Below are 19,500 nucleotides of genomic sequence, written 5' to 3' on the forward strand. Positions count from 1 at the left end.
CATGCTGCCAGAACTCTTATTTTCTGTGCAAGAGCGAAGGTGAAATGATTGAAAAATAATCTTGTTCATTTAGATTTATTTAAAGGTATGACAAGCATGTGAATTTCACCATAAACTGAGGCGCATCACCCAATAACACACAAATGGTTTATAAGCCCTATTTGCACAGAATTAGTATAAAAAGTCTGCTATAACTTACAGCATGTCAGTTTTTCCAGAGGACGACTCTTACCTCATTCAAAATTGAGCATTATGACTGGAGGCTTTTCTAGGTATGAAGATATTTCACATCTTGGAACAGCCTAATATTGACCTAATGGCCTTCAGTTCTGAGAAAGTCAAAATAATGAACTAACCTATGCAAACTTTTAATTACCGGACGTGTATGGCACTAGGAAAGTTGTGACAAAACAGAATTTAACATTAGGCTACATGCATAGCACTGTTTTAAGCATCAATTTGTTCCCAAACCAGGTGCAGCACCTGAAACTAATATCACTCAACACAGGGATGACGATTCAGAGGACCCAACCTTAGGGATGGGATTGAAATGAGATGTGCATGAGCACAAATCACATTACACTGAGTTTATCCTGTCTGAATACGGCTATAGATTGGCAGAGCATTTCTTATATAGTGACAAAAAGAACTTCAACTATAAAAACATTTGAATGTAGTTAACATGACGCCACAGTAAAACAAAATATATAAATACATTTAAGAGAAAATGGGTAAACTAGAACGAACATTCTCAGGAGTCGTCAGCAAATCCATACATTGAAAAGGGTAATGCCGCAGCCGTCGGCATGTCAACATGGGTTCAAATCCGGCCTACTGCCCTTCAACACCACCTTTCTTTCCCCACTGTCATCCTCTCTTTAATAGTCAGGAAAGAGCTTGAAAATTTTTTTTTATGGTTATAGCTGGTAGCTCACACAAGCAGCTGGGGCACCAAGAGGTGTTTTTCGAAGGCATTTGTCCTACACCACACAAGCCATACAATACATTTTACAACATGTCCTCCCTTATTACCACAGTTTGGAGAGAGACGCCTGGTGGATGATATTAAGGTCTTTTGAAAAGTTTCAGCAGCCACAGCAGTGAGTTGCACAGTGCTCTTGTCCATATTGCAGAAGCCCTATGTAGATGTTAGTTACGCTGTGTAGTCTTCCCTTTGACTGATACTTGGTTGCACTCAAATCCAGCAGTCAAGCGACTTATCAATTCCCTCCCCTTCGGAATCAGCTACATGATGGGAAGGCTTCACATATCTAAGAGAAGAAAAAAAGTTAGTACCAACTTTATTTGTTATGTAAAGCTGAGTTTCAGAAATGGTATCACCCACCTGCTTGGTTATTAGATGGTATGTTTTGGCAACATGAAATCTTATTCAAATACACCACCAGGAATGAGACTTTGTTGTACATTTTCTGACAATAGAGCACGGTCTTTCATAGTAAGGCATTTGAAAATTGAATAGCAATATAGTGGGATAGCGGCCTTGCGTTTAACAATTAAGTCACTGCAGTAAATAAAACATCTGTCCTGTCCAGGACCAGTCTATGCGGACCGTGCACCACAGCCAATCAGAAGGCCTATATGCAAATCAGTTTTCCACACTGGCTTGCCATCATTCACTTTAAACTGGACTGTGATTACAGGCGGTAGCAAGTGTGCCTTTAGATCATTAGAACGCATTTCCCAAAAGCCACCTGACTGGATTTCTGCAAATGTGTAAATACCACGGGAGTCCTACATTTGCGAACTTCATAGCCCTATTGATGAAACCATGAAAAGGTAGGCTCGCTCGCATTGAAATGTCCACTTATAGGATGCATATAGCATTAACAGATGATAAATATGTGTCCAGCCTTTGCTGCTAAGCATAATACGCTGCGACCCTAATGAAAAGGTTTTTAACTCCAAATATGGTTTTGTTTGCCACTGCATGGATCACCGTTTGGATGCAGCATTGCTGTATGGTGCACTCAATGTATTGTCGTTGAGTATACTCGATTTTCTTACACATTTGTTAATTTGACTGATAATCAAACAAGACTGTCCACTTCCTCGTTTTCGCACAGCGGTCTCATGTTTGTGCTTTGTGCAGCGCCATTCAAATTTTAGTGGTCGCATACACATATTTAGCAGATGTTATTGCGGGTGTGGCGAAATGCTTGTATCATTGCAAATAGGGCATTATTTGGTCGAATTCTTATTAAACTAAATCTGAAAGGGTTTTATGGAGAATTTTTTTTTAATGTAATTTTATGAACCCAACCCATCTGTTGCTTTACCTCCACAGACGTCACGAAGCACTTCCCGGCTGCAACAAAGGGACAAGTGGGAACGGCTTAAAAACAGTAAAATGGCTGAATTGAGAAGCGATGAAAGAAAATGAATAGGATTAAATGTAGTTTTGTGTTTGTTCAATTTTATTACCATGACTACAAGTAGCACTGAAATTATGCTCCCGTAACATGTATTGTGACTAAAGGATGAAAATGCTGTGGGCCATGAAAATGTAATAAAATACAATAACATGTGAATACTGTGTGTCACACATGAGCATAAGGTAACATTACGTATGACATGTAGTAAACATGTGAATACTACATGTATCACATATAGGAGCATAAGTATTATACATACTGTATAAGATCAAATGTCACGTGAAAATTGTATTTTTCAACATACAAGTGACGTGTGGATGCATTTATTGCAGGTTTTGTTTTTGGTTAATCATTAAGCTTTCAATACCGAAGCCAGACTGCAGCATTTTATTAGCCTACACTTTCCATCCACTGCGCGCTGTAAACGGGACACACGAAAGCAGCGCAATTGAAGTTGAATTCACTAATGCGAGCACATCACGCTGTAATTTCATTAAGTAAATGACTCAATTGTTGATTCATTTATACATGCCTGTGAGACCTTTTCGGCCCGCGGGCCTTGTGTGCTAGCCGATTAGTCACATTATGGCTGACGTGATCATTGCCCTTGCTAGTTTGATTGTATTAACGTTACAGTCGTCCGTTTTCATTCCAAATATTTAGTAATTGAAGATGAAACAGTGCACCCCAAATGGGTGGAGGCAGCAAACAATGTATCAGGCCAGCTGTGATTTTACAACCTGACAGCAATATGTTTTGGACTACCAAGAAATGGATTGGTGAATTATATTAATCATGTATTTATTATAAATCCCCATTAGCTACTCTTCCTGGGGAACAGCAACATTAAGGCAGTATTACCTTTTTGTAAACATTAATACAGATTCCACAACATATTGTGTGCCCTCAGGCCCCTACTCTTAACACATATCTATACCACAAAATCCATGTGTATAGTGTGTATGTTATCGTGTGTTTGTATGCATGTGTCTGTGCCTATGTTTGTGTTGCTTCACAGTCCCCGCTGTTCCATAAGGTATATTTTTAAATCAAATTTTACTGCTTGCATGAGTTACTTGATGTGGAATAGAGTTCCATGTTGTCATGGCTCTATGCAGTACTGTACGCCTCCCATAGTCTGTTCTGGACTTGGGGACTGTGAAGGGACCTCTGGTGGCATGTCTTGTAGGGTATGCATGGGTGTCCGAGCTGTGTGGCAGTAGTTCAAACCGACAGCTCGGTGTGTTCAACATGTCAATACCTCTCACAAATAAAAGTAGTGATGAAGTCGATCTCTCCTCCACTTTGAGCCAGGAGAGATTGACATACATATAATTAATGTTAGCTCTCTGTACACATCCAAGGGCCAGCCGTGCTGCCCTGTTCTGAGCCAATTGTAATTTTCCTCAGGCCCTCTGTAGTACCTGACCACATGACTGAACAGTAGTCCAGGTGCGACAAAACTAGGGCCTGAAGGACCTGCCTCGTTTGATAGTTCTGTTAAGAATGCAGAGCAACGCTTTATTATGGACGGAGTTCTCCCCATCCTAGCTACTGTTGTATCAATATGTTTTGACCATGACAGTTTACAATCCAGGGCTACAAGATTACCACAGTCATTACAAGGTTTAGTGAATGATTTGTCCCAAATACAATACTTTTAGTTTTTGAAATATTTAGGACTAACTTCTCCTTGCCACCATTCTGAAACTAACTGCAGCTCTTTGTTAAGTGTTGCAGTCATTTCAGTCGCTGTGGTAGCTGACGTGTTGAGTCAACCGCATACATATACACACTGACTTTAATCAAAGTGGCATGCTGTTAGTAAAGATTGAAAAAGGGGCCTAGACAGCTGCCCTGGGGAATTCCTGATTCTACTTGGATTTTGTTGGAGAGGCTTCCATTAAATTAAAGAGCACCCTCTGTGTTCTGTTAGACAGGTAACTCTTTATCCACAATATAGCTGGGTGTGTAAAGCCATAACACATGTTTTTCCAGAAACAGACTGATCGATAAATGTCAAAAGCCACACTGAAGTCCAACAAAACAGCCCCCCAATCTTTTTATCATCAATTTCTCTCAGCTAATCAATGCTGTGCTTGTTGAATGTCCTTCCCGATAAGTGTGCTGAAAGTCTGGTGTCAATTTGTTTACTGTGAAAAAGCATTGTATCTGGTCAAACACCATTTTTCCCAAAAGTTTACAAAAGGGTTGGTAACAAGCTGATTGGTCGTCTATTTGAGCCAGTAAAGGGGGCTTTACTATCCTTAGGTAAGGGGAAAAACGTTTGCTTCCCTCCAGGCCTGAGGGCACACACTTTCTAGCAGGCTTAAATTGAAAATATGGCAAATAGGAGTGGCAATAACATCCGCTATTATCCTCAGCAATTTTCCATCCAAGTTGTCAGATCCCAGTGGCTTGTCATTGTTGATAGACAACAATAAGAATAGATGGATGCATTGAACTGCATCCATCTATTCTGCCAATAACACCTTACTGTATGTCATGGAATTTTGAGTTAAATATAACCTATTTTTAAAACCTCTTTTCAAAAGTTTGTTTTGAAGCGCACACTGGGAATCTGATATTTTTTACTGATATGATTGTCTGCTTTTTTCATATCTGCAAAGTAGTTAAAAACGTTGTCAGTTCCACTTTAATAATATCAGGGATGTGATCAGGACAACATACAGTAATGGCTATGGGAGGATAGGTCAGTTTCTATCAAATATAAGTAGAGAATAAGGTTGTGTCCCAAACGGCATCCTAATTCCTTTATAGTGAACTACTTTTAACCAGGGTCCATAGGGCTCTCATCAAAAGTAGTGCACTATATTAGGGAATAAGGTGTCATTGGAACATAACACTTAGGAGTATGTGACGCCACACAGGTGTGGAAGAGGGGCGTTACTACTTCATAGGAGAAGAGGCATTGGAAAGAATATGGTGTAATTGCAGACCACAACTCGGGGTGTTTCTTGATGTGGGTGTTCCCTGATATCAGGAAATGCCAATTGATAACTGCCCGTGGTCAGTTCCGGTGTTATGAAACTGATGGTTTCTGGACACAGATTTGTTTACATAGCAGGTTCGGATAATTAATGTGACAAGTTAGGAGGCTGAGGTTAAGGTTAGGGAAAGGGTTAGATTTAGCTACGGGGGGGGGTTCGCCTTTGCACCAGATGAAAGTTGATTGCATTTGTTTTGGAACCGGGCTGCCTCCCGGCATGAGCCAGGTGCCCCGTTCAAGTCCCAAAGCGTAGTTGGCTCAAAACAAATTGACGTAGGAGCATTTGAAGTAATGAGTAGGATTCTGTGTTTTCACATGCAAAAGCGATTGCTTTTGAGCTTTATCAGGAAAGTACGGGAATGCAGATGCTTTGAGCAGTCTTCCGCTGTGATACACACCCACCATAACAGCTCAAGAGGACAGAGTGCTGATGTGCGTGGACACGGCACTCGTGACCGCAGAGCAACGGAGATCCTGGACAAGTAAAGACACAGTACTGTCTAGAGATAGAGAATATGTAGTAAGGGGATGGCCACAACAAACAGAAGGGACTGAATTCACACCATACAGTGTCAGGGAAACAGTGTTGAGTGTACAGGATGGTTGTGTTATGTGGGGAGCACTAGTGATTATTCCACAGCCAGCACGCCAGGCTAACCTACAGCAGGGGGTCTCGCATATCAAGCCTTGGCTAGGAGTTATTTATGGTGGCCAAAACTAGACCAGGAGATAGACAATCTAGTCAAGACATGTAACACGTGTCAGGAACACAGAAAGGCACCAGCAGCTCCACTCCACCCATGGAAGTTTCCAGAGAAACCTTGGAGAAGATTGCACATAAAGTATACAGGGCCATTCATGGGGGCAATGTTCATGATAATCAAAAGGGATGGATGTGTATCAGGTTAGTTCTGTTTCATCCACCACTACTATAGATGGCCTACGACAGAAAAAGAACCATGACAAACATACCAAGGGCTTAAATTTGAGGGGAACCCTGTCTATCAGAAATTTCAGTTGTGGGAAATTGGATTCCTGGATTCATAGACTCAGCTACTTGTCCTGTTTCCGACAAGGTAAGGTGGTTTGCAGACATGTCGATCAGATTCTTGCCAGACGGGATGGAACAACAAGTGAGTTACCAGTTGTGACGGCAGAGGACAGGCTGTTCTCTAGCTATCCAAGTGCTTCTGTGGTGCACATTCCACAGACAGAGACCGTAACAGAGGAAACAGTTCACCAAGAGGAGAATCTCGTTTCAGAGTCAAATACTGAACACTACCCCTAGTATACGTCATCCACAGAGGCACGCAAAGCTTCCAAGCTGCTTAAAAGACTGAACTCTGAACAAGAAAAGAAAAAAATAGCTGCGATAAATTGTTTTTAAAAGACTCACAGTAAAAGAGACTCAAGAGTTAAATACTTAGTTACCCAAGCATGTGAAAATAAAAGTAAACTTGTGAAATTTCATGTTTAAAATGACTGACTTGTTTAGACCAGTAGAGTACATAAGATTAAAATAATTGTTTCAGTTAAAATAACCATTTCAGATTAGGTTTATTTGTGGAGACGTAATATTAAAATCTTAAGAGGGAAGGAATGTGGTATTAACATCATTACACATAACCAGACGGTGTAGCACTTGGGTACCTATTGGTATCATTATTAGAGTATTGGAATGATCCACAATACACACATTGAGTGCAGCTGCGACTACCTGCCTGTTACACCATTCTCCGGGTTGGTAATAAAGTAATCCCTTCATAAAGGGCTACTAGCTTACTCCTCTCCCAAGGCATAAAGAGTTGGGAGAGGGGTTGTCAAAAAAAAAGCAGGGATTCCTGATTAACCAGGAAAGATCACATCCCTGAAAAGTTATATTCTATTCAATGTACCAATGCGGGCCATACCTTTAGTATTGACATAGTCGTTGCCTTCTTCATCACTGTCATCACTCTTTTCCACGTTGATATTCATGTTGCCCTCGTCGTCACTGTTTCCTGTGAACACAAACACAGGATTGAGGTATATGCACAGTGCATTCGGAAAGTATCCAGGGCCCTTCCCTTGTTTCACATTTTGTTACCTTACAGCCTTATTCCAAAAATGGATTAAATAAATACATTCCTCAATCTAAACACAATACCCCATAATGAAAAAGCGAAAACAGGTTTGTAGAAATGTTTGCAAATTTATAAAACAATAAACAGAAATACCTTATTTACGTAAGTAAAGACCCTTTGCTAATAAACTTGAAATTGAGTTCAGGTGCATCCTGTTTCCATTGACCATCCTTGAGATGTTTCTACAACTTGATTGGAGTCCACTGGTGGTAAATTCAATTGATTGGCCATGATTTGGAAAGGCACAGATCTGTCTATATAAAGGTCCCACAGTTGACAGTGCATGTCAGAGCAAAAACTAAGCTATGAGGTTGAAGGAATTGTCAGTAGAGCTCCGAGACAGGATTGTGTCGAGGCACAGATCTAGGGAAGGGTACCAAAAAAATTCTGCAGCATTGAAGGTCCCCAAGAACACAGTGACCTCCACCATTCTTAAATGGAAGAAGTTTAGAACCACCAAGACTCTTCCTAGAGCTGGCTGCCCGGCCAAACTGAGCAATTGGGGAGAAGGATCTTGGTCACCCAAATACAGGTGTGCCAAGCTTGTAGCATCATATCCAAGAAGACTCGAGGCTGTAATCGCTGCCAAAGGCGCTTCAACAAAGTACTGAGTAAAGGGATTTTACAAAAGTATTAGTTTTTTATAATTTAGCAAAAAATCCTAAAACCTGTTTTTGCTTTGTCATTATGGGGTAGTGTGTGTAGATTGATGAGGGGAAAAACACAATTTAATACATTTTAGAATTCTGTAACGTAACAAAATGTGGAAAAAGTCAAGGGGTATAAATACTTTCCGAAGGCACTGTATTGTCATGCATTTCACTTATCACTTCAACTGAATCATTTTTTTATTTTTATATATTGTAATATCCATGTGTTTAAGTGTTATTTGGATATCAATAAAAAATGTAAAAAAGCATTCAACCACAAGATGTCACAAAAGCCCTATTCGCAAGGGACTAGTATTACTGGTTATTATTGGTTATGTAATTATTTCCCCAGAATTTCAGTGTTTCCATTGGACAATTCGGACTGGATTAGTTTTACCAAACTGCCCCTGTAATTCTCCCCCCCCCATTCAAAATTGACCATTATAACGGTAGTCTGAAGGCTCTGCTAGACGTGAAGATATTTCACATCTAGGGATAGTTTAATACGGACCTAATGGCCTTCAGTTTGGAGAAAGTCTAAATATTAATGCATATCAATAAGAACCATGAACTGTAACCTATGCAGACATTACCTGACATAGTTGCCAATTTATCAATTCATTGGCACAATACTGTCCACGTTATCTTTTAAAAAGAGAAGTATGGCACTAGGAAGGTTGATATGTGACAAAACAGATCCTTCACCTGTGGGCTACGTGCATAGCACTTTGTTGTAAGCAGGAACTTGTTCCCATGTTCTTACCCAAACTAGGTGCAGCACCTGTTAAAACGCTAATGTCGCTCAAAACACAGGGATGACGATCCAGGTTAGTAGTAAAGTAATCCGTTTATAAAGAGCTCACTCCTTCCAAGGCATAAAGAGTTCCATGGGTTATTAAAACTGTAAAAAAAAAAAGCAGGGATTCTTGATTTAAATCAGGAACATCCCTAAAAAGTTGGATTCTATTCAATGTGCCTATGTGGGCCATACCTTTAGTATTGACATAGTCGTTGCTGCCTTCATCACTGTCGTCACTCTTTCCCAGGTCGACATTCATATTGCCCTCCTCGTCACTGTTTTCTGTGAGAACACAAACAGGATTGAGGTATAGAGTGCATTCGAAATTGTATTCAGACCTTCACTTTTTCCACATTTTGTTACGTTACAGCCTTATTCTAACATGGATGAAATAGTCCCCCCCTCATCAATCGACACACAATATCCCATAATGACAGAGCAGAAACTGGTTATTAGAACATTTTGCAAATGTATTAAAAACAAAACATTTAAATATCACATTGACGTAAGTATTCAGACCCAGTACTTTGTTGAAGCACCTTTGGCAGCGATTACTCCTCTCAAGCTCTGTCAGGTTGGATGGGGAGCGTCGCTGCACAGCTAGTTTCAGGTCTCTCTCCAGAGATGTTTGATGGGGTTCAGGTCCAGGCTCTGGCTTGGCCACTCAAGGACATTGAGACTTGTCCCGAAGCCACTCCTGCGTTGTCTTGGCTGTGTGTTTTGGGTCGTTGTCCTATTGGAAGGTGAACCTTCGCCCCAGTCTGAGGTCCTGAGTGCTCTGGAGCAGGTTTTCATCAAGGATCTCTCTGTACTTTGCTCCGTTCATCTTTGCCTCAATCCTGACTAGTCTCCCAGTCCCTGCCACTGAAAAACATCCCCACAGCATGATGCTGCCACCACCATGCTTCACCGTAGGGATGGTATTGCTCAAGTGATGAGCGCTGCCTGGTTTCCTCCAGACGTGACCCTTGGCATTCAGGCTAAAGAATTCAATCTTGGTTTTATCAGACCAGAGTAAATTGTTTCTCATGGTCTGAGAGTCCTTTACGTGCTTTTGGCAAACTCCAAGCTGCCTGTCAAGTGCCTTTTACTGAGGAGAGGCTTCCGTCTTGACACTCCACCATAAAAGCCTGATTGGTGGAGTGCTGCAGAGATGGTTGTCCTTCTGGAAGGTTCTCCCATCTCCACAGAGTTCTGTCAGTGTGACCATCAGGTTCTTGGTCACCTCCTTGACCAAGCCCCTTTTCTCCCGATTGCTCAGTTTGGTTGGACGGCCAGCTCTAGGAAGAGTCTTGGGGGTTCTAAATTCCTTCCATTTAAGAATGATGGAAGCCACTGTGTTCTTGGGGACCTTCAATGCTACAGAATTTCTCTGGTACCCTTCCCCAGATCTGTGCCTCGACACAATCCTGTCTCGGAGCTCTACGTACAATTCCTTCGACCTCATGGCTTGGTTTTTACTCTGACAAGCACTATCAACTGTGGGACCTTATATAGACAGGTGTGTGCCTTTCCAAACAATCAATGGAATTTACCACAGGTGGACTCCAATGAAGTTGAAGAAACATCTCAAGGATGATCAATGCAAACATGATCCACCTGAGCTTAATTTCAAGTCTCATAGCAAGGGTATAAATACTTATGTAAATAAGGTATGTTTAATTATTTGTAATAATTTTGCAAAAATTTCTAAAAACCTGGGTTCGCTTTAAGCATCAATTTGAACACACCCAAACTGGGTGCAGCACCTGTTAAACTCTCTCTTATCGCTTGAAAACACAGGGATGACAATCCGGGTTAGTAATCAGTTTTAAAGAGCTCACTCCTTCCAAGGCATAAAGAGTTCCATGGGTTATCACAACTGTCAAAAAAGCAGGGATTCCCGATTTAAATCAGGAACATCCCTGAAAAGTTAGCTCCTATTCAATGTGCCAATGTGGGCCATACCTTTAGTATTGACATAGTCGTTGCTGCCGTCATCACTGTCATCACTCTTTCCCACGTCGACATTCATATTGATTTTCATAACCTCGCCACTGTTTCCTGTGAACACACAAAAACACACAGGATTGAGGTATATACTGTATATGTACACTCCAGTCTAAAACCATCGTGATGTTTATACTGATTAACCTAGAAGACAGATTTCTATTGCATCACTCACCCTGCTCTTTGTCCTCGTCTGCTTCCACATTGACATATCATATGAACGCGATGTGAATACTCCAGACAGCATTTTAGTAGTAATATTTCGTGGCCCATCAAGATGCCTTTTCTTGATTTCTAAACCTCTGTATAAATGGTCTGCACATGTGCTTCACAAAAACTGGAATGAGGAAATAAATATGCTGCTGCTCGCAACATATCCATTCAAAGGAGTGCTCTATTCAAGCTGCGTCGCTGAAGCGTTCCAGATTAGGCACTAGAAATGTTAAGGTCATTTGAAGCGTTCACCTTGAATGCAGTTTCCGGAAACATAGCCTTTACATTTCAATCACGCTGTAAAGCTGAACTTCTGCCATAAGGTTTGATTACAGCCCTAAATCAACAAAAACTCAGTCTCCTAATCTACATACTGTCATGAATTGGACTTGTGATTTCAACTGAAATGTTTTATTGTGTATGTATTTTGTAATATCCATGTGTTCAAGTGTCTTTAAAGTCCTATTCGCACAGGACTAGTATTACTATAGAATGTCATTTATGTGGAAAAAGTATACATTGTCATACTTCAGTGAAAGTAAATAGAAAATTGCTCAAGTAAGTGTCACCCAGTAAAATAGTACTTGAGTAAAAGTCTAAAATTATTTGATTTGAACTATACTTAAGTATCAAAAGTAAATGTAATTGCTAAAATATACTTACATGTAAAAGTAGGAATTCTTCCAAATTCTTTATAATAAGCAAACCAGGCAGCACCAATTTATTTTTTACTTTTGCATAGCATGGGCCACACTCCAACATCATTTACAAATGAAGCACGTGTGTTTAGTGAGTCCGCCAGATCAGCGGCAGTTGGGATGTTCTCTTGATAAGTGTGTAAATTGGACAATTTTCCTGAATGTTAGGTATTCAAAATGTAACGAGTACTGTTGGGTGTCAGGGAAAATGTATGGAGTAAAAAGTGCATCATTTTATTTTGGAATGAAGTAAAAGTTGTCAAAAATATAAAATAGTAAAGTACAGATACCCCCCCCAAAAAACTTAAGTGGTACTTTAAAGTAATTTTACTTAAGTACTTTACACCACTGGTTATGTAACCATTACCCCAGCATGTCCGTTTTTTCCAGTGGACATTTCGGACGTTACCAAACTGCCCCTGTAATTATTCTCCCCCCCACCCATTCAAAATGGACCATTATGACGGTAGTCTGAAGGCTCTGCTAGACGTGAAGATATTTCACATCTAGGGATAGTTTAATACGGACCTAATGGCCTTCAGTTTGGATAAAGTCTAAATATTAATGCATATCAATAAGGACCATGAACTGTAACCTATGCAGACATTTAATTACCGGACATATTTGGCAAATGATTAATCCATTGACAATATCGTCCACTCCATCTTTTAAAAAGAGAAGTATGGCACTAGGAAAGTTGATATGTGACAAAACAGATCCTTCACCTGTGGGCTACGTGCATAGCACTTTGTTAAGCATGAACTTGTTCCTGTGTTCTTACCCAAACTAGTTGCAGCACCTGTTAAAAACTCTGTAATATCCCTCAAAACACAGAGATGACCTGTGAGTCTGCCAAAAAACAGGACATTTTTAGGGCTGGGACAATAAACTTCCTGCCAGGTAAAAATGACTGACATGGCAGATTCGGATGGGACTAAAATTACAGATTATTCGCACGGGACTAGTATTACTATAGAACGTCAGCTATGTAATCATTACCACAGAATGTCCGTTTTTCCAGTGGACTATTTGGACGGGATTAGTTTTACCAAATTATGGATGTGGTGATTTGTGCTCGTAATTATGTGCACATTACCTGAGCTCCCCCATTAAAATGTATCCCGTCCGAATAGGGCTATAGTAATGAGTCATTTTCAGTCATCTCTCCATCCTACGTTAACCTACCTGTGCTTTGGGAGCTTAGACATTGGTTGAAATGACGCAGAGACCCAGTCCCAGGAAGAACTGATGGTAACACCATTCTATAAAGGAGCGAGAGAGAGGTTACACAAAACCCAAGAGACTCCAGTACTCTATAGCCACAGACGACAGTCTACACAGTAACAATTGCCACTTTTTTCCCAGGAAGTCCTGGAAATGCAAAGTGTAACATTCACAGTGAGGCACTGACATACAGTATACACAGAGTATAAAATAAACATTAAGAGCACCTGTTCCTTCCATGACACAGACTGACCAGGTGAATCCAGGAGAATTCCATGATTCCTTATTGATGTCACTTGTTAAATCCAATTCAAATCAGTGTAGATGAAGGGGAGAGACAGGTTAAAGAAGGATTTTTGAGCCAACTGAGACATGGATTGTGTATGAGTGCCATTCTGAGGGTGAATGGGAAAGACAAAAGATTTAAGTGCCATTTCGAATAGGGTATGGTAGTAGGTGCCAGGCACACCTGTTTCTGTCAAGAACTGCAATGCTGCTGGGTTTTTCACACTCAACAGTTGTGTGATTCAAGAATGATCACCCACCCAAAGAACATCCAGACAACTTGACACAATCTGTGGGAAGCATTGGAGTCAACATGGGCCAGTATCCTTGTGGAACACTTTCAACACCTTGTAGAGTACATGCCCCAATGAATTAAGGCTCTTCTGAAGGAAAAGGGGGGGGGGGTGCAACTCAATATATGGAAGGTCTTCCTAATGTTTGGTATACTCAGTGTCATTTATTTAAATTAAATTAACACTCACAGGTAGCCTGATCCTTGTTCATAGCTGTCCTCGTTGACATACTCTATAGAACACAGATAGGAGAAACACACACACATGGCTGTCAATCAATCATGTCAGAGAATAAAGTGCCTTTGGAAAGTATTCAGACCCCTTGACTTTTTCCACATTTTGTGACATTACAGCCTTATTCTAAAATTGATTAAATAGAAAAATATGCTCAGCAATCTACACACAGTACCCCATAAAGACAAAGGGAAAAAACAGGTTTATAGAAATTTTTGCAAATGTATTAAAAAAACAGAAATACCTTATTTGCATAAGTATTTAGTCCCTTTGCTATAAGACTCAAAATTGAGCTCAGGTGCATCCTGTTTCCATTGATGTTTCTACATCTTGGAGTCCACCTGTGATAAATTCAATTGATTGAACATGATTTGGAAAGGCTCACACTTGTCTATATAAGGTCCCACAGTTCACAGTGCATGTCAGAGCAAAAACCAAGCCATGAGGTCAAAGGAATTGTCCGTAGAGCTCCGAGACAGGATTGTGTCGAGGCACAGATCTGGGGAAGGGTACCAAAACATTTCTGTAGCATTGAAGGTCCCCAAGAACACAGTGGCTTCAATCATTCTTAAATGGAAGAAGTTTGGAACCACCAAAAGGCTTCCTAGAGCTGGCCGCCCGGCCAAACTGAGCAATCAGGGGAAAAAGGTATTGATCAGGGAGGTGACCAAGAACCCGATGGTCAATGACAGAGCTCTAGAGTTCCTCTGTGGAGATAGGAGAACCTTCCAGAATGACAACCATCTCTGCAGCATTCCACCAATCAGGCCACTCCTCAGTAAAAGGCACATGACAGGCCACTTGGAGTTTGCCAAAAGGACTATCAAACCACGAAAAAAAATTCCCTGGTCTGATGAAACCAAGATTGAACTCTTTGGCCTGAATGTTAAACGTCACGTCTGGAGAAAACCTGGCATCATTCCCTACGGTGAAGCATGGTGGTGGCAGCACCATTCTGTGGGGATGTTTTTCAGCAGCAGGGACTGGGAGACTAGCAGGATCTAGGCAAAGGTGAATGGAGCAAAGTACAGAGATCTTCGATGAAAACCTGCTCCAGAGCGCTCAGGACCTCAGACTGGGGGGCGAAGGTTCACCTTCCAACAGGACAACGACCCTAAGCACACAGCCAAGACAACGCAGGAGTGGCTTCGGGACAAGTATCAATGTCCTTGAGTGGCCCAGCCAGAACCCGGATTTCAACCCAATCTAACATCTCTGAAGAGACCTGCAAATAGCTGTGCAGCAACACTCCCATCCAACCGGTCACAGCTTTAGAGGATCTGCAGAGAAGAATGGGAGAAACTCCCAAAATACAGGTGTGCCAAGCTTGTAGTGTCATACCCAAGAAGACTCGAGGCTGTAATCGCTGCAAAAGGTGCTTCAACAAAGTGCTGAGTAAAGGGTCGGAATACTTATTTAAATGCTTTTTCATTATGGGGTATTGTATGTAGATTGATGGGGGAAAAAACTATTTAATCAATTTTAGAATAAGACTGAAAACTTAAAATGTGGAAAAAGTCAAGGGGTCTGAATACTTTCCGAAGGCACTGTATGAATGGTTTAATATCCAAATATCTGAATGAATGAGAGTAGGTGCACATGTAGGCAGGTACAGTAGCCTAGCAGTTAGAGCATTGGGCCCGTAACCAAAAGGTTGCTGGTTCAAACACCCAAGCCAACAAGGTGAAAAATTTGTTGATATGCCCTTGAGCAAGACACTTAACCCTGGTTCCATATGGCTGACCATGTAAAACAATACATTTCACTGCACCTATTTTTGGTGTGTGTGACAATAAAAACACATTTTCACCTAAGGAGCAATGTGCCATTTTTCAAAAACTTTTTCAGCAGTTACTCTACACACAAGTTTGAGGCGATCAGTGTTATTGAACATGGTAGGATATTTAACATTCACATTACCATCTCTTGGACTCTCATAGCCGTCATTACTCTCTGCCAGAAAAAAAGCAAACTATTAAGAAGGAACTGAACTGTGACGTTAGAGAGAGCGGCGGAAGGAGGAAGAAAACAAGTGGAGAAAATAGACATCTGATGTAGAGGAAGAGCGAGACTTCTCACCATTTTCAGTCGGTGTGACAGAGTTCGGTCTCAGAACCATCTGTGGTGAACTGTGGGATAGAAAGGCAGGTACATTTCACTTGACGGGTAATATGAGTCATTGTGTGTGTGTGTGTGGGTAGTAGCTCACATGTGTGAAAGAAGGCTGGAAGGGGGAGCACCCCAGCTTGTGGCAGCAGAGGGGTTGTCTGAGGACGAAGATTCATCATCATCATCCATTTTTCTGAAGACGTTTCATGAAAAGATTTGGGTAGAACTTTAGTCATCACACACATACTCACATGGTGGGTGGGCCAAGCCAAATCCTAGGGTGCTGAGTGGGGAAGAAATCAGAGCGTTGGTAGAGGTTTGTACATGCACGGATATCAATTGGAGATTTGTGCAAACATTCAGGCGCACTTCTGGTTATCTCATCTGGTACACTTACACAGTGCACCGGACATATATTACAAGTGCCACACAAACTTTTTAATATTTGGTTTCATTTTTATTAATAGGCACTGAATCGTTGTTTAATGAAAAAGTGCTTACTGCTGAGTGTAATCCTCACTGTAATGCTGCTGAATGGACGCTGAGGAGAAAGAAAATGAATTTCGTTAAATTAGTTTTTTAAATTTCTAATTGACATTTAACCCTTTTTTTTACCAGTTAAGCTGACTGAGAAGAACACTTTCATTTACAGTGACAACATTTACTACATAGAGCCCAATTTAATTCAATAAAACTTTATTGATTCCCTCAAAAAAGGTACAGTAACGAAGCCTTGGTATTACTAGGCAGGTTGTGTCTTCTGCAGCTGAGACATAGGCCAGTCAACAGGATGAGTGACAAGGCGACCGCTCCACTCAGCAGCAACGCATACAGCTGCACAGACACCTCCATCACTGTCTGCAGGAATAACACACAAACTCATCCAGTTAGATGACACTTTTGACATGACACTATTAAAGCATTATTATGCTGTCTTCTCTGACCTAGTTTAAGACTAGTCTTGGAATAAGAAGCAAGTTAAATGGAGATTCTCAATTTAAAGTGTTTTTTTTTGTTGTGTGTGCAAGACAAAATAATGGCCCCTAACGTTAAAACATTTTTGAAAAATATCACCTCTGAATAGGAATGTGGTTGTCATTGTTAAATCATCATGTCATTTTCCTTCCTTGTGGTTTTTCATTCTCCATTTCACACACGCCGTCTCTAACTTTCTTGCTAACCATCACTATCAGCGGTTCAGTTCAGCTTCCTAACGCCAGGAAATGGATTTCCTGCATTTTTAAACAGTTAGACAATACCAGCACACTTAACACACTGTATGTGTAAATCACACACCTTTCTGTATGTCACATAATATCTACAGTACCGTGGCACATAAAACTCCATGCAAAACTGACACATAAAATAAGACTACCTCAAGAGCAGACACGACTACAATGACACTACGGTGTGGTACCATAGGGCTGGCATTTACTCATTTGCAGAACCTTGCTCCCTCCAAACCTTTTAATAGGTAGTGAGTTGAACTCAAAAGGGCCCATCAGTGACAAATGGTGTCTATTTTGTGTCACGACACTCCTCCTGGAGAGAGCCATGAGGAGGGTGATTTTTCTGCCAAATTCAGACTGGTCTAGATTTGAGAGAGAGGGGGGGGGGAGCAAGGGACAGCTTATCTGAAGGGCTAGCTCAGACCCAGTTAGGTGGTAAAGTACAGAGCTGCTGAACCTGAGGAGTTCAGAAAACCTGGGCCCTGTGCAGGTGGCCATGACGTTGAAGAACATTCAGATTCAGTCATAAAGTAATTTATATCTATAACATGTCTCCATTCTGAATTCATAGTGGGTTAATCAACATTGTTGAGTACCAGGGATGGGGTCAATTCCAGTACACTGAAACTCCAATACTTTTCAATGCTTTTCACTGGGGAAAATTTGGAATTGGGTTTACTTTCTGGTTCACCCCAACTCAGGTGAATACATCAACAAGTTACTTCTTCACTTCTAGCTTATTCTCTACTAACCTAGAGGTTAAGAAACTAGGCATAAAGTAGGAGTCAATCAGTGGAGGGAGTTCTTACCAGCACGTGTTGTGTAGATTTCCAACAGAGCGTTAGGTCGTAGGTTGCTGATGATCTGCCAGGTGGTCAATGAAACTGGTTCTAAACCGGAGGTCGTGTTCCGGGCCGAGTTGACCCCAATCCAATCCCCAGACCAGCTCAGTCGTCAGCTACACTGAGATGCGCCATTTTGGATGCATCTGATCTTCTGTCTGTTGCTCAAATCCCTATCCTACCACATGCAACTCTTCCTATCTGTTCTTTTTGTTCACTCTTGAGTTTTCCCTCCCTTTCAGTTAACTGTAAGGAACCTTGACTGTAGCAGCTTGACTTCGGTGCCTTCCTTGATGCACCTTTTGGTCTGCATGACCTGTTCAGTCGCCTCCTCCTTCCCTTCCTCCCTCACTCTTCTCATCAACTCTCCTACCCTGCTGTCATCTCAGCCTCCCCCAATGTGTCTTTTTTCTAGCATTCTCACAATGTTGTTTCAGATCACCTCTGATCTTATCACCTCCTTCTCGCTACCTTTCTTGGAGACCTGAAAGGCACATTAAAATACAGGGACTGACAAATGTTCAGTTCATGGTTCAAAAGATGTACCATCCTATAGATCTAAATCAAAATCCTACGACGGGGTACCCCAAGGGTCTGTATTTGGACCAATGTTTATGCTGTAAGAGGGAACAGTGAGAACAGTATAAGAAGTGGCCAATATTCAGACGCTTGGCTATTATTTGGTCCATGCGAGTCAATAATCAGTTACAGTCAACTAATACTTGAGCTGTCAGTAATAATGCATTATTTTTGAGTCAGGGATGTAGAATCTGAAAGTCAACTCAAATGTCAGTTAGATAAAGTGTATGACAAACATGGAATGGCAAACCATGACAGGTGCCTCCTATAGCACTGTGTGTTTCCATCTTCATCAGTGTAGTCAATATTATTCATTTTAGGGGAAATGTTTCCACCACTATAGATGCTCCTCTAGCAGACCGCCATCAGAAAAGCTGGTTGGCATGGCACCCACACTTATAAAATGGCTGCCGGGTACCTCTGTGGTAGCGTTTAGTGTTACCATCCTGGTTTAACTGCCAGAGCCTCTGAGAAGACGCTAGTTCTCAGAAGAACTCAGAAATGTCAAACTGCTCTGGACACACAGTTTCACAGCAGCGTTACGATTGAATAGTGTGAACGTTGCACAAGCGACTTGCTTTACCTCGCTCCCCCTCCCCCCAGGAAACCACACCAACAGAAGGAAGCCGTGAGCTCCTCTCTCACTCTCCAGCAAAGAGAGAGACTGTAGAGAACTGAAAAAAAACAAGGGAGGAGGAATTCCTGAATAAGTGAGAGAGAGGTCAGAGGAGACAAGAGAGGGAAAGGTGTAGAAAGGCTGAATGAGAGGTTACAGCTGCACTTGGTGTATTTGTGCAGCAGAGTATACAACCCTTCATTAAAGTGTGGCT

The 19,500-nt window shown here is 41.3% G+C and overlaps 1 protein-coding gene across 1 annotated transcript; it reads right to left on the reverse strand.

Annotated features, from left to right (window-relative positions):
* Nucleotides 1-59: 59 nt before the first annotated feature.
* On the reverse strand, nucleotides 60-18,266 carry LOC139420993 (cGMP-specific 3',5'-cGMP phosphodiesterase 3-like). Its single transcript, XM_071171450.1, has 13 exons — nucleotides 18,059-18,266; nucleotides 16,764-16,878; nucleotides 16,522-16,561; nucleotides 16,272-16,303; nucleotides 16,121-16,178; nucleotides 15,991-16,040; nucleotides 15,832-15,864; nucleotides 13,867-13,909; nucleotides 13,061-13,137; nucleotides 10,923-11,018; nucleotides 9,168-9,257; nucleotides 7,314-7,403; nucleotides 60-1,271 (listed from the first exon to the last, which is right to left on the reverse strand). Exons 2-13 carry the CDS (start codon nucleotides 16,870-16,872, stop codon nucleotides 1,264-1,266), a joined length of 726 nt encoding a protein of 241 aa, XP_071027551.1. The 5' UTR covers nucleotides 16,873-16,878; nucleotides 18,059-18,266; the 3' UTR covers nucleotides 60-1,263.
* Between the last annotated feature and the right edge of the window lie 1,234 nt (nucleotides 18,267-19,500).

Source organism: Oncorhynchus clarkii, chromosome 12 (genome assembly GCF_045791955.1).
Source record: "Oncorhynchus clarkii lewisi isolate Uvic-CL-2024 chromosome 12, UVic_Ocla_1.0, whole genome shotgun sequence".
Taxonomy (NCBI): Eukaryota; Metazoa; Chordata; class Actinopteri; order Salmoniformes; family Salmonidae; genus Oncorhynchus; species Oncorhynchus clarkii.

Excerpts from the sequence above, each read along its gene's own strand:
- LOC139420993 (XM_071171450.1), bottom strand. The coding sequence starts at position 16,872 with ATGGAGGTGTCTGTGCAGCTGTATGCGTTGCTGCTGAGTGGAGCGGTC. Across the intron at positions 13,910-15,831 it reads CTATGAGAGTCCAAGAGATG|AGTATGTCAACGAGGACAGC; the intron begins GTAATGTGAATG and ends TGTGTTCTATAG. Across the intron at positions 13,138-13,866 it reads GAACAAGGATCAGGCTACCT|AATGGTGTTACCATCAGTTC; the intron begins GTGAGTGTTAAT and ends GCTCCTTTATAG.